Source organism: Aptenodytes patagonicus, chromosome 1, assembly GCF_965638725.1.
Source record: "Aptenodytes patagonicus chromosome 1, bAptPat1.pri.cur, whole genome shotgun sequence".
In the NCBI taxonomy this organism is placed as follows: domain Eukaryota; kingdom Metazoa; phylum Chordata; class Aves; order Sphenisciformes; family Spheniscidae; genus Aptenodytes; species Aptenodytes patagonicus.
The window spans coordinates 100195587-100210022 of record NC_134949.1 but is presented as its reverse complement, the minus strand read 5'-3'; the positions used below and the strand labels follow the sequence as shown (position 1 = coordinate 100210022).

General features: G+C 47.0%; 1 protein-coding gene across 1 annotated transcript; it reads right to left on the bottom strand.

Moving 5' to 3' along the window:
• Positions 1 to 4919: 4919 nt before the first annotated feature.
• LOC143158907 (uncharacterized) lies at positions 4920 to 8762 on the bottom strand. The gene is made up of 5 exons (XM_076335402.1): positions 8759 to 8762; positions 7553 to 7895; positions 6471 to 6536; positions 5837 to 5957; positions 4920 to 5198 (listed from the first exon to the last, which is right to left on the bottom strand). Exons 1-5 carry the CDS (start codon positions 8760 to 8762, stop codon positions 4920 to 4922), a joined length of 813 nt encoding a protein of 270 aa, XP_076191517.1.
• Positions 8763 to 14436: the final 5674 nt, after the last annotated feature.

Below are 14436 nucleotides of genomic sequence, written 5' to 3'. Positions count from 1 at the left end.
CCACTGCCCCCGCCAGATCAGGTCTAACCTGTTGCTGGAGGCTGGGGGCCAGGGCAGTGGCTCTTCCAGCTGGATACAGCTGTCCTTGGAGACATCTTCTCCACCACTGTGCCCGATTTAGTGGAGCCCTTCCTCTGCCAAATAACAAACCAAAGCCCAAGCTCCACTACTACCTTTTTTCAACATTTTCTTCTATCTCCTCGGACCAATGAGTAGGTCTCAAGTCACCTAAACTTCCTTCTGCCAGCCTTTCCCTTTTTGTTCCAAGTAGAGAGTGGGTTCCCTCTAAAGCAGGACAGGTCTCCAGCGACTAACTTACTACTTGTTGTTTGAGGCTGACATACCTACACCCTTCACACGTTTTTCTTTTTATTAAAAAAATGTGTTAGCAAGTCTTCTGTGCTCACCTGCCTTCACTATAGTTGAGGGGATTTCAGAGAGAACTCCAGAGAACTGCGGACTACACAACTTAAAATAAATTTATCCAGAAATGCCCTGTACCATCAAAATGACAAAAACAGGGAAGTCCCAGGGACATCTTCCTGCCCTTATTTCATGAAAATAAAGGGGACATTTGGGAGACTTGAGTGATACATTATATTAGCTCGCCCTGTAACTCATGTCTACTGAGGCGGAAAGTTCTATATTTATCCAAATTTTACTGCTCCTTCAATGGGCTAGGGAAACTTAAAGAAGAAACAAGAAAATGGTGAAAAGGTCTGGAAAGTAAGAGGGCTGCTTCTTTGGAAGAGAGGGAGGAAACTAGAGCCGAGCAAGGAAAGGATAGCTCTGAAGTAGTAGATGAAGACCAGAGGTAACCTCAGGGCAGACAGAGGCAAACGGAAAGTACTCCAGGCAGACCAGCAATGGCAGAAAATTAAAAATCTTTTTATATTCATAGAAGAACAAGACACAAAAAATCCCTTTCTGCCCTATTCTGTGCTCTCATGTCAACCATTTCTTTTTACACAGACCTGGCTCAGCTCAGCAAAGTTCTTTGTACATCACCTTCTCTGGAGCTGGTGGTGGCCGAGCTGACACTGACTATCTGGCATGGCAAAGCCTGTAAAGTTAGTGAGAAAGAGCGTGAGTAGAGACCTCTTGTCCTAAAATCCAGTGACTTCTTTGTTCCTCTCCTTTTATTTCCTCACCTGCAATACACCCTGCCTGCTGGTGGAAGAGGCAATCTGAAATCCCTTCTGTCATGAATGACGTCTATTCTTTATTCTTTCCTCTGCCTTCTGGGTGGACACACTCTGCTGTTAATGTATTTCTTGGTTCTTCCCTTGATTTCTGGACTAATGACCTCTTTTAAGCAGAACCATTTGAGCCAGTAACCCGTGAAACTTGTACAGGTTTAAGGAAAAGAGTATGATACAGCTGATGCAAGTTGCCATTATTTAACAGGGAAAGAAAAAAAGAGTGTTAGAGGATGGCTGGAGTCAGTGACACGGATTCCAGTAAAACCAAACCCACTAAGTTTTACAGGGCGTGTTGCCTCCTGGAGGCTTACATCAGAACTGTTAGGCTCTGCTGATTCAACTCCCTTCTGGCTCTGCTCATATAAATTATCATATCCCCCTTAATCATCATATTCAAGCAATGTTTCCTCAAGTAGTGAATGCTCAGATAGGTCTACTAGGAGGTCCAGCCTGGTCCAGAGGATCTGCCATCAGCTGTCATTTTGCTAGTGACTCAACCATATGACCATGGACAAACCACATCTTTTCTCTCTCTCAAAATTACTTCTATAAAACAAGCCAATGCTACATGGTTTGCAGTTTGAGATCCTACCAATTTCTCCAGCGCAAACTGCACCATTTCCCAGCAGAGAAAGTTAACCATGTGGGTGGGGATAAAACCACAGAAAAGTTCTGGGGTCCCTTTACACGGCAAGAAAGGGCTGGATACGTTCTACATTTTGCTTTGCTTTCCACCTCTAGAATAGCTGTGTAAAATGGAAGACACCTGAATTTAAACTTTGCAAGCTCCCATTCTCTTCCCTTCTCTCACTTCCCAGTGAAACTTGTTGGTCTTTTTGTGTTGATGACTCTTCACCTTTCTCTCACTGATCTTCATTTGTGTGCCTTTTCTTTGCATGAGGGCTGAGCATCCTGGCAGCCAGGGGCTGTGGATACCACTGTTTGTGCAGACCCTCTTAGAAGTGGGCTGCATATTACACAGACTAACAAATATACTTGCACCCCAGACAGTGCAAATCCTAGTTTCCTAGGGATGAGTAACTGGGAGAAAATCAGGTTGATAGTCAGGAAGGAAGGATATTTCATAAAAGAAAGGTGAGACAGTCATTACAATTTTTTATATTAATTTCTGCCGTCCCACAGAGCCTCCTTCAGCTCTTGGGACAGGCACACTAAAAAGAAAGCAAGCTTGAGCATGTTATCTGGGTCTTGTTAGTGAGGCTGGCTTTGGGACAGCTTGGTCTCAGCTTTTTGTTTTGTTTTGCTTCTAAAACTGGTAATGTTTTTCCTTCTGAAAGGAAAACCCACAATTACTAGGACTGAAAGAAACAATTAATTCCATTTCATCAGGAAGAATCAAAGAGCACTTCTAAACTCCCACTTGAAGAGTAGTGAAAAACAGGTCATCTGCCCTGTAGAAATCCAGTACTGGGCTGTTTTAAAAAGCCCTCAAGTGAGACATTCTGGAAAAATTGAGGCTTTTTCTGCCTATTTGTTTTCTGAGTCCTTGGTGTGCATTTCATCGTATTTTCATTTTTCCTTCTCAATCACCAAAGCTAACTTTTTAGTCTTAGAAAAACTACCCTTTTGCACCGAGGATAAATCATGTACTTGCTGCCAGAAGTACAGAGGAGAGGCCATTCCTCTCCCCCTCCTTCAGCAGGCTCTGAACCACTCAGCTGGAGTACCACTGGTCACTATCTCACAGCACTGAGCCTGCACATTTCTCTTTACAATTTCCATTTCCTGGGAAAAAGTTATCTTTGAAAAGCAGTTGTTAAACTCGCTCACCTCTTCTTTTGTTGTTGTGTTTATACACATATTGATGGCTTCCAATCACAGCCACAATTGAAAGTCACATAAATGTCCATGACTACCATGGAAAAAACCCACAGATAATTTCTCTGAAAAAAAAAATTAATGAGCATTTAATCTCAGAAAACTCTCATTCAAGGAATGCCAAGTTGAAGCCCCCCATTGTAACCTACATGCATGTGGCATGACAAGCTTCAAGGCAAGCTGAATCAGCACATGATTTTCAGAATGCAGGGAACAGTTGTCCTTCAAATGCTGAGCAACTCTTGGATAAAACATCACTTGAGATTGACTTCTAAAGGTCCCTTGGTCAAGAAGCCCGAGATTGTTTTCTAAAGGTCCATTGACCAAGAAGCCCAGCTGCAGAAAATTCAGCTCTCAGGAGGCAACCCTGGGCAGAACTTGTCAGAGGGATTTGGGCAGCCTAGATACCTTCCCAGGTACTACCAAATGCCTGCCATTCCCACTTCTCTAGCACACCTTCTTTTATCCATCACAGGCTAGCCTGGCAGCTTGGAGAACAGGCTTGGGAACATTTCCATGTTTCCTTCCCTGGTCCTTTGCAAGAGCTCTTTCTCCAGGAGAGCAAGGCAGGACTGAAACCAAATGCCCAGTTCCTTCTGTCAGTCCCTTTCAATACCTTCTCTTCCAGTGACCACAGTCAGTGTCCGCTGCAGGACAACCCTCAAAGTCATTTAGTTGTGTTGTTCCTGAATGTCTTTGGATACAGTGGTTGTAATTTCTTGATACCTGGGATAGGCTTGCTGGATACCAAAAGACTATTTGAAAGTCCAAAGAGAAAAAAATAGCACTAGTGAGTTGCTATTTTAATAGAAGACTCACTGGAGGCGTTTTCACGTTCATTCGTGATCTCTCCCACTAGAGGGTACTCTGCTATTACAAAAGAAAGTGCTCTGCGCTGAGGCTGCACCGTGACACAAGCTGTTAGAAGAGCCTTTGCAAATACATTGGAGGGACATTTCTAACACACCTTGTGTAGTGATACAGAGAGCTGGAGGGGAAGCTTTTCAGCTCGAGCCCTTACAAACATAACTTTTTTCAAAATACTGATCTCGGTACAGTTCCACGGGTCTCGCTGCATCTGCAGCACAGATACTCCTGCCTGATTACTCGTGAAATGTCAAAGGGTGTCCCAGGACACCTCACCTACTCACCAACTTGTCTGGCTTGACCCTTGCTGGCGCTCACATGCTCACCCACGCTCACTCCAGGTGCTGCACCAGGGACACACAGGCTCTGACCCTGGTCCGTCCTGGTAACTGGCACTTAGTTTCTCTCACTCAGGTGTCTCCAGTCGCTGGTACCCAGGCACACATGCCCGCTGGCCCATGGTCCCGGCCCAGCTGTTGGCACCAGGCCCCCATACACACGTGCACATTGGCTAGGGAGTCCCTCACCCAGGAAGAGAGTTCAAAATGGAGTTTAATGAGAAGACAGGACAGACCATGGTGACCAGGCACTGGGCATGGCCAGACAAGTGTACTGACTGGCCTCCTGTGTACATGCAACCAGTCCTTTTTATCCCTTTATCCCTCTATTTTCCCAGGCTTTTTCACTCCTAATTCCCCTTGATTCCTCCCTTTCTCACCTTTGATGCCTCCCCTAAACATCCTATAATAAGTCCTGTGCAGTCCCAAAATGATCTTCCCCTGCATCCCATCATGTGTCCATACCCCTTTAGGCAGTGACCCCCCTCAGTTCAAAAGGTGCTCCACTGATGACTCATGTGGATAGGTTTCACACCCGAACCCTGGGGCTGAGGATCTCCTGTGACATCCCTGGGAGGGGCCTGGGCAAGGTGCCCCTTCTTCTGAGTCCTTAGTTTGGACTCCCCACCTGCCCTTGGGCCCTTGTGCTCCTCTGGGCTTGTGGAGGCAGCCTTTAGTGGGCTGATGTCTCTCCTTTCTGTGCTGGGGAGCAGCCAGGGTGGGGTGTTATTTGGACTCCCCCACCTGCCGTTGCCCCTCTGTCCTCCTTCATGGGTGTGCAGCCGAGCTCCTTGACGCATAAGCCAGGAGGTCCCCTCTCAAACACGCTGTGGACATTGCTGTTCAGGTTCTCCGCTTCCTCTGAAAACAAGCGCCTGCAATTTTTTTTCTCTCTCAGGTTTCTCTTCAGACCTGGTAGTCTTTTGTGAAGTGAGGAGCCTGGTGACTGCTCCTGCAAGAGACCCAGCACAGTGGTGTAGTAACCACGACAAAGTTCTATGTTATCTGGCAAAGAAAATTGACAAGAAGACAAGAGGGCTCTCATTCACAGCACAGGACTAGCAAGAGCTTGCAAGGAAAACAGGGAACCTGTGGGAGGTCAGAGAAAAGTGGCTAGGGGGGGTGACTCCCAGCTGTGGTCACTTACTGGTTTTGTCTGTGGATGCCACCAGCCCTCCAGGGCACCTTCATGCCTGCGTGATCAACAGGGCAGGGCAGACTTTTCTGGGAAAACTTCTGTGTGAGGCTGCTGGTTACAGCACCTGAGCTGTGCTGCGCTCCCTTGCCTTTGTCCAGAAGGGACATCCCATCTGCCCTCCTGAGCATTTCCAGTACCTCTTCCATGCCTTTCCACCTAACTGTTGACTAACTCTTCTCCTTCACGCTCCAGGCCTTCCCGAGCATTGCTAGAGGTTAGATGGGGCACGTATGGTGTCATCTACCTGGTGTGGCTGTCCCATGCAGCAAAGACATGGCAGCAAGAGCAGACCCCAGCTCTTGATGGAAGGGTTTTGTCACATTCCTGGTAAGTGTTGCCAAGGCTTTTGAAGGTTGTGAATAATTACTGGAAGCCCTGGACACTTGCATTACCTCATTTTGATAAACAATGTGCTGGTCCTTCGGCTTGTGCAGGCTCACGGCTTTCTCGCTTAGGTCTCGGTGTAAGCCTCTCTCCTTTGCAGGTATTCTGGGTGCACTATGTCTCTTCACTCTGAAAAAAACCACAAACTAGTCAAATAACGCTTAGAAACCTCCTGGAATTTAGAGTGAATCTTGCTGTTTTAAAGATGCTGTTACCATCTGGGTGAGTTTCCAGGGCAGGTATACAAAAACACCAACAGGAAACAGAAGGGCAAATTGCAAGGTGAACACAGGCAAGCCATGTCATTTGCAAGAAAATGGAAATTATTCTTACTTTTTCCTTTTTCTGTTGATTAGTCTCATGACACAGCGTATCAAGATTGTTAAGAACACCATAGCTGTTAAGACTGCCATGATGATTATGCTCTTCTGAACACCTACAAAAAGAAAGCAGTAAGTTCACACAGAACATAGAGGGATGTCAACATGTTTCTCCTCTTCTTCCAGAGGTTGGGACTAAAGTGAAACATTCATCAGTTTGTGCTCATTTATTCTTTGAAGAAGAGAAAGAAACAGTGTAACAACGTAACACTGTGGTAGGTGAGGAACTTTATTTTTTAAATAAATACCGATAATGTCTCACATTTCCTTGGTATTGGGGGAACCAAACCCCAGCATTTTTACTCCTGATCTATTTGTGCTTCTGTTTCTTGGAAAGTCTCCCATCCTTCCTGAGACATACCCTCCTGCAAGATCTTCCATGTGAAATGTTGTTCCCCAGCATTCGACAGACAGGGGCCTGCTCTGCTGGTACCCTCCAGCTGTGGATACTGCTGGAGAGCTGATCGCATCTGCTCTAAATTAGTGATTATGTAGAAATATAAACAGAGATATATATACATATGTACACACAAACCTACATATTTATTAGAGAGAGAGATATATACACACCCCCACCACACAGACACAAAGGCACCACAGGGAGGAGTCTTCTGGGTGGTTTCAAATCATGAAATCTTCATTTAACATGAGGTCTGAACTCCCAGAAAATGTCTAACGAGACCTATGTAAGCACAAGCTGCACTCCCACAATTGCACATCCTTTCCTAAGTGCTCCCCACCACATGCTGCACGTCTCCATACAAACACAGCCTACCTTCCCTTCCTTTTTCCAGGTAAACTGCCTTCATTTTCCTTCCCTGTGGGTGGTCAAGGAGGCAGGCCAAGGCATGGAGGCGGTTGGCAGAGAAGGTAAGTCTGTTTACCACCGTTACTGTTCCATTTGCGTTTTGGATCTGGTGTATTTCAGGGGACTCATCCAGGTCCCTGTCATCCAGCCAGGTGATTTTGGGGGCAGGCTTTCCTGTTGCTGAACAAACTGCGGTGAGGAGACCCTCGGTGGGCAGGTGGGAATCATATTCCACTGTTAGCTCAGAAATTGCTGAGAGCAAAAAGAGAAGGTACTTTTTACACTCTGTGGCGAGTTTATAGTCAAAGCTGGACAGGTCACCTCTCTGTACGTGGGTTCTTATCCGAAAGCACCTCCTGGCTTATTTACCTCCACCTCCTCTGAGGAGAGGTGTGGCAATTCTGGAGACTATCCACCAAGGAAATGCTGCTGCATGGAAAGTCACCATGCGGTGGAGAGGATAATGCCTTACCCACCTCCTGACTGCATCAGACCTGTGCTGAGTGCCAGAAAGTGAGAAGGTATTAGTGGAAAACTTACTTTGGATGTTGAGGCATATATCTTTGCTGAAAGAGCCATGAGGGAACACGTTGAAAATGCATCTGTAATAGGACTCATCCTCGAACGTGAGATTTTGGAGTGTGATAGCTGAGGCCTTCAGGGTTGCTCTAGTGAAACGCACCTTCTTCTGAAATGACCCTATCAGCCTCAGCCCATGGTTTGGGCTGTAGGTGGCTATGTTCTGGAAGGAAGACCCATTTTTCTTCTGCCAGGTGACTTGCAAAACATCCATCGAGAGTGAGAGGTTGCAATAGAAGTTTGCCTCTCCGCCAAGGGCTGCTGCAATAACGCTATCAGATTTCACAGCTTCCTTCAAACCTAGGAACAAAGCAAACCCCAAAATCAGAGCAAGAGGAAAAGAATTCACTCAGGGAAGGCTATAGTGCCTTGAAGTATCCAGTCACAGTGTTCCCATCTTGCAGAGCACTGGAACAAGGAACTCCACCACGAGGCCGTGTGGCACACTGGGAGACCTCAGACACCTTGGTCTCACGCGTGGCCATGAGAGCCACAGCCATTAGCCTATGCTGTACATTTCCCGTGGTGAGGAGGAAGGTGGCATGGGAACAGAGGGCAGGCAGGCTCCTTAGCAAGCACAGCAAACTCAAGCCACAGGCTCATCTGCCTGCTTCTTCCCAGCGTGTTACTCTTAGCTCGCTTTTGTCCCCGGGAGTTCAGAGGTGTCCTCTACAGACCTGACACACAGCAACCACCCAGCGAAAGCAGCTCTTGCTCCTGAGAATATCCCTGCTCCCCTCTCGCCGGCACCTGCAAGGGTGCAGGGGGAGGCAGAGCAGCCCAGGAGGGCTGGGAGGCAGTGCAAATAACTGCAGAGGGATATCCCCCTGCCCCAGCCTCCCCCAACAGAAGCGTGTGCCGCCCAGACATGCGCATTGGAAATGCAAACCTGCTCCATCCCTTGTGCTGAGGAGCTTAGCAACACTTACAAAGAAAGGGAATACACAGGCTGAAGATACAACTTGAGTGCAAAGACAAACTGCCCTGTGCCCTCTCTGACCTGCATTTCCCGATTTTGCTGCTGGCCAACCCCCAGATTACTAGCTACTGTTCCAGTTACCAATTAGTATCAGTCAGGATGGCATCTGGGTCTCTTTGCTTGCCAAGAAAGGCTGGTGCTGCTCCGGAATCAACCTTGTGTGAGGAAAGGACGCTCCACTCACCCATCGCCGGCTCCTCCAGCTGGCAGCCCCTGCAGAACAGGAGCAGGCAGATTTCAGCCCAGCAAAGCAGGGGGAAAAGCATCTTGGGACAGAGCAATTGCCTAGAAAAGCTTGCCCCCTTTCCCTGCATCCCTCAGAGAGCATCTGGCATGCCGAGGGGGACGGTTGAAAATTTTGTGCCTTTTTTCAAAGCGCTTCTCAGAGGCCAATCAGCAGAGCCATGGTGGCAAGGTTGGCAGGGAGCGGCCAGCCAGGTGGGAACTGTCCCCTCATTTCCTCCCAGGAGCCTGGTCAATCATTAATCCCGGCAAACCGGCTGCAGGTTAGCAGCATGACTTTGTCCCTCACTGACTGCCAGAGCTGGAAATAAACAGCACTACCCTTTTTCTTTTTCCCAGCAGCAAAGCTTGGTGTTACCCCTTGTTAGCCCCATGCTGCTGAGCTCCGCTACGGGTGCCATCAGAAGGACTTGCGCCTCGCAAAGTGTAAATGTGGAATCTTCCTGGTAAGCGCAGGTGGTGGCTGGTGGAGAGGGAAGAAATGAGGGGTCACAGGCCCTGGCAGCCCCCGCTCCCTTTCTCTTCGGCAGGGAAGGGAGGGTAGGCAGGGAGGCACTGCCTGTGGATCACCGCCTCTGCGGCTTGCTGAGCACCGATCCTGGGCTCCTTGGGGAGGTCACTTTCCTCCCCCGGGCCTGGCACAGAGGACTCACAAGCAAGAACAGGAGATGATTCTCCACCAAGAGAGCAGTGTGGAGACACCTGCAGATGCCACTGCTTCGCCCCAACCCACAAGCACACCAAAATGACAAATTGGATTATGAAAGGAGTCTCTACAGAAGGCAGGTTTGGCTGAAGTCTCCCACCCCAAATGTGTTTGCATCTCATGTGATTCCACAAAGGGAAAGCCAGGGATGCGACAGTGCTCCTGGGCTCAGGGGCGAGGTCTTGTGCCCAAGGGTTTCACTGTAGAACAACACAGCACAGCTCCTGGCCACATGGTAATCCAGCGGTGAGATTAAGCACCATGTGAAGTTTCTAGCTGTATTTACAGAAGGATACCCACCATAGTCTATACAATTTTTCTGGGTTTTTCTGTAAGAAAGGGAGAAGGCTCTCTTACAGGAAAATATGAGAAGCAAATACCATGCACATTCTGTTTGTGTTCATCTCTGCTATTTAGGAATTTGACTCTTCCCTCCATCAGGAGGGGCAGCATAATGTTTTAGATTTCTTGCAGTTTTCCACAGATTTACATTCCCCCCCCTCCCCCCAACCTTGTAGATTAATTAATAAAAAGGTGAGGTGGACTCCAGAACATCCCTGCTGGCACCTCCATTAGGGGAAGGGGCTCCATCCAGCCTCTCATTGGGCCTCACAGCACCAGCTTGCATTGCAGGCAAAGAGCAGGGAAGTGAAACCAGCACACACCACCACATCAGAGCCTTTCCACAGGGTCCCTCGGGGATTTTCAGCTTCTCTCCCCTTCCCTGGCTCTATCATCTCCTTTTTCTGATGCCAGCTCCCATCTCAGTCTCCTCTTTCCCAGACTTCTGCTCTGGGCAGAAGGGGCTGCCTTACCCCAGGGGAGCAGCCAGGCAGGAGCATTTGGGATCCACTTCTCTGTGACTTGGAGCGAGCCCCCAGGGGCCTGCCAAGTGATGGTCCACAGCAAACTCTATGGCATGTAGTAGAGAAAGCCATGGCAACTCACTTATGTCCCCTTTCCTAGGGTCAGAATTGCCAACCAAATTCAGGTGCTTTATTGACAAACCAAAAAACCTTAACAAAAACAAGCATCAGAGATTCTTACAGAAGCAACTCGAGACAAGAAAGGGAGGGCAAGGACAAGAGAGGATGCAGATAATGCTGTGGAGATCACACGGGGACTTTCCTGGGTTAGGAGGACCAAAGAGCAAGTGGAGATGAATACGCTCAATGCACATGGGCAACCTCATGGGCAATGCGAGCTCGCTGCCCCAAGCAAACACCCAGCCCTAGCTAACGTGAAGCAACCAAGACAAATATCACTGCAATGTGGATCTTGCACCCAAGATACAGTAGACAGAGCAGATCTGCTCCTCTCTCATTGGTCCCAAGAGCCCAGCTGGAGATGGGAAAGCAGACCCAGGTGCAGGCACCAGCAGAGGGTCACATGCATAAAGAGTTTTGTGGAGGTGTATCTTCAGTTTCTTTCCTATGTGAGAGGGGACGTTGGTGCAATCATCTTAAATTCATTAAAATTATTAAAACATCTCTCCCCTTTTAGAAACTCTTCATTATCCAGGCAGCAAAATGGGCTCGAGTATTTTTATTACAGCAACAGCCTTTACCCTTTGAATCTCTGTTTTTTTTACCCGGGCAAGGATCCTGCCATCCAACTGCATGCTGTGGGGCAAAACATGCCCCCACCTGCTCACATATAAAATAACAACATACAAAAATGGCACTTGCACCTCTAAAAGGTCCTGGTAACAGGTCAGATTATCAAAAAGGAATCTGTTCAACCTCTCATCGTTTCCCACATCCCTCCTCCCCAACTTTTACTTTATGTAGTTCCTGAACTTTGTACACAAAAAGAAACTGGCTGGTTTTCTTTTTTCAGACATTTATCAAAGGCTCTAGAAGATATGGTTGGTTTTTTAAAAAAAAAAAAACTATCCTGGAGGACTGCTTGTCCAAGCCAGACCTCAATGCTTTCAATTTTTCAAATAAAGCAGCATGTTTGGACTGTAAGTGCTGGAGAGTCTGACCTTAATTAATTAATTCTTATTTTCTGAAGAAAAAAAAAAATTAAGTCTGCAGAACTGCACTAGGATTAAATTGAAAAGACGACTTTCTGGGGGCCACTCTTTTTCAGGCTTTAGTTTTGCTATTTACACTGATGCCAAAGAGGAGAATTACTAGTAAAGAGAAAGAGTTCATCAGCAGTTTTATAGCACTGTATTTTCTCCTGCTTTCTGTTGATTTATATTTCTTGTTCTCAGTTCTGCTGGAGGCCAAGGGGCACCCTGTTCCTGGGCACAGCCTGTAGACAAAAGGGTGAGTATGAAAGGAAATGTTGGCTCACTCCTGGCTGCAAGCCCAGACACGTTGGCTGCTGAGCCAAAAGGGGCAGACATCAGCCTGGCAAATGCCGTGCAGACACTCTGAGAGCAGGTAGTCACTGAAGGGGTTTACCCCCCTTGTTTCCTGTTGGTTGCATGTTTACTTCAGTTAGGAAGTTATGGGGATTTTATGCTTTTGATCAGAAACCAACTGGGGAATGTAGAGTGCGATACCCAGTACCACCTCCCTCCCACAGCATCAGCTCCCACTGTGCCCAGCCCTCTCCTTCCCTGGCTGCATTACCCGTAGCCGGTCTCAGGTCATATACCAGCCGGCACCAACCGAGGGGCAAAAAGAAACCGTCCATCACTAATTAACTCTGCAAAACAGGACACTTGCTCACGCACTTAAGTGGTAAGCTTTCCAAGCACTCCTCAAATTCCTCTTCCCAAGCTCTTTGCACATCTTCTCTGTGGCTTGGTTGTCAAACTGGCCAAACTTCTCAAGCCAATCAGTCTGCTAATGCCCTGCAGAAGTGAGAGGCCAGAGAGCAGTATGGATCCCAGATAACATTCTTGTTGCAAAGCTAATCTTGTGAGAAGCGTTTCTCCTGGAAGCAGCCAAGTCCTAAGGACTTGTTTTCTAACAAATTACCAACCTGAAAGATTTCCTGGGGAAATCATTCCCCCATTTGGCTCCACTTAGAGCCCCTTCCCCTGCCCTTGGGCTCTGCGTGTGCCCTTTTGCCCTGGTCCCCTCTCCTTCCCTCTTTCCTCCCTAACTCCCACTTCCCAGCTCAGCCCTGTGAAAACCATGGATGGAGAAGGGCAAGGGGTGCCCAGCAGGGGAGGGGTGATCCAGGCAAGAGGACAGCATCTTCAAAGGTGTGATGAGATGGAATAACATCAGGGAGAGGAAACAACCTTGAACAGGCCAGGAGAGGCAAACTACGTGGCTGGGTCAAGTAACAGCAAAGCAAAGGACAAGCTTTCTGTTGTTTGCAGCAGAGGTGTTGCACTGGTTGATAGTACAACATCAGGTCTGGATCCCATGGACCAGAAAAAGAGCAAAGGGAGAAGAAATGTGCTAAGGGAATAAAGGAAACTGTAGAGAATCAAGTAGGGGGTCCCCAGACCGTCTTGATCACCTTTCAGGAAAAACATCTGTCCCACTAACGATGATGGTGCTGTTTCCTGGTGGCTTCTGGCTTCAGTTTTTCCAAGTTGGCCTCCAAATCCATGTCTGCTAGTTCCACAGCAGAATGATAGAGTCACAAACCTGAGACTAGAAGAGTTAAAACTGCACAATGACCACATGTTCCTTCTGCTGGGCCAGAGCCCACTGGAGAACCTGGTGCATCACGCGCCCCTTCGGGCTGGGATGTTATTACCCATGACTCAGGATTCAGCCCCCCTTCTTTTGCATCCAAGTCAGAAGGTTTCCACCCCAGAGGAGCCTGCAGGGCTTTCTGTTGGTGATACAGCGAGGTCTTGGTTTCCCCGTGCAGCCTGAGCTAGACTCTGAGCAATGCTTTCCGATTGTCTTGACATGGTCAGAAATCTTTACAATAAAGATTTTCAGAAAGAAATGTTGATGTTATATACATAGATAAATACTGAAGCCTTGAGTAGGGAACTGACACCTTGCTTCCATTAATAAATCCTTTCTAGAAAGGAGACAGCCTACATTTAATACCCTTAAAATTAAACTGTTCTGAAGTAGATAGGCAAAGATCTTCAGAAAACTATACTAGGACATTCCCCCTTTTGTCCTCTTTGTGTATAGGTTCTGATATTTAGAGAAAAGTTTGTAGCAAAGATATTTCTTTTTATTCAGCTGATGGGCAGCTAAAACCCCACCACGATCTCACTTATGAAAATAGCTACATTCCTGTAGACAAGGAAGGCTGAAGGCAAATTGGTTTCTTTAAGCCTAAAATGTAACCCTGGGCGTTTATGATGAGATGGTGGACATGCTGTGATTTATTTGAAGGATAATATCAAATGAAATATTCTGATTGGAAAAAAATCTCTAATTTTTACTCTAAAAGTGTAGGGTTTTTTTCTGCAAGCTTTTCATTGCATCTTAGTCTCTCATGTACAATTTCAAGTGCTCTTTTACTAGACAAACTGCCTTTTCTTCCCTTTTCCTTAGGGTGGTTAAGGACTGCAGCTTCTGACAAGTTAGGGAAGTCAAAACTCTGTTTGTATTGTGTATGGGTCTTAGACTAAGGATTCCCTCAGGCTTCCCAGAAATTTCAGGTGGCTTTTTTTCAAAGCTGAGTAGACTACAACAGAATCCATCCACAAACAGCTTGGACAAGAGTTCAGAACTCCTTTCACACACAGCTTTTTATGAGCAAAGATGAAAGCAGCAGAGATATAAGAAGGCCCTTTGTATGGCTTCCAAAATATGAGTAATTTCTGGTATACCAAGAGTGAAAACAAAAATATGCTTGATTTTTATCTGCCTGGTTCGATAGTCTCATTTATGAAAGAGAAAAATGCACTCAATTAGTGCAATTCTCTTATTTCAGCTGATTTGCAGGGGCTCAGTGCTGAAAACTGAATGAAAAACAATAGGTTACATTTTCTTCCATGTCTGAGTTCAGAAGAAAATTTACTGGTGTGG

Bases quoted from the DNA above. Each gene is read 5' to 3' on its own strand.
- LOC143158907 (XM_076335402.1), bottom strand. The intron at 6,537-7,552 runs GTTTTCCACTAA...AGACTTTCCAAG, and splicing joins TGCCTCAACATCCAAAGTAA to AAACAGAAGCACAAATAGAT. The intron at 5,199-5,836 runs GTAATGCAAGTG...GGTCTCTTGCAG, and splicing joins ACATTGTTTATCAAAATGAG to GAGCAGTCACCAGGCTCCTC.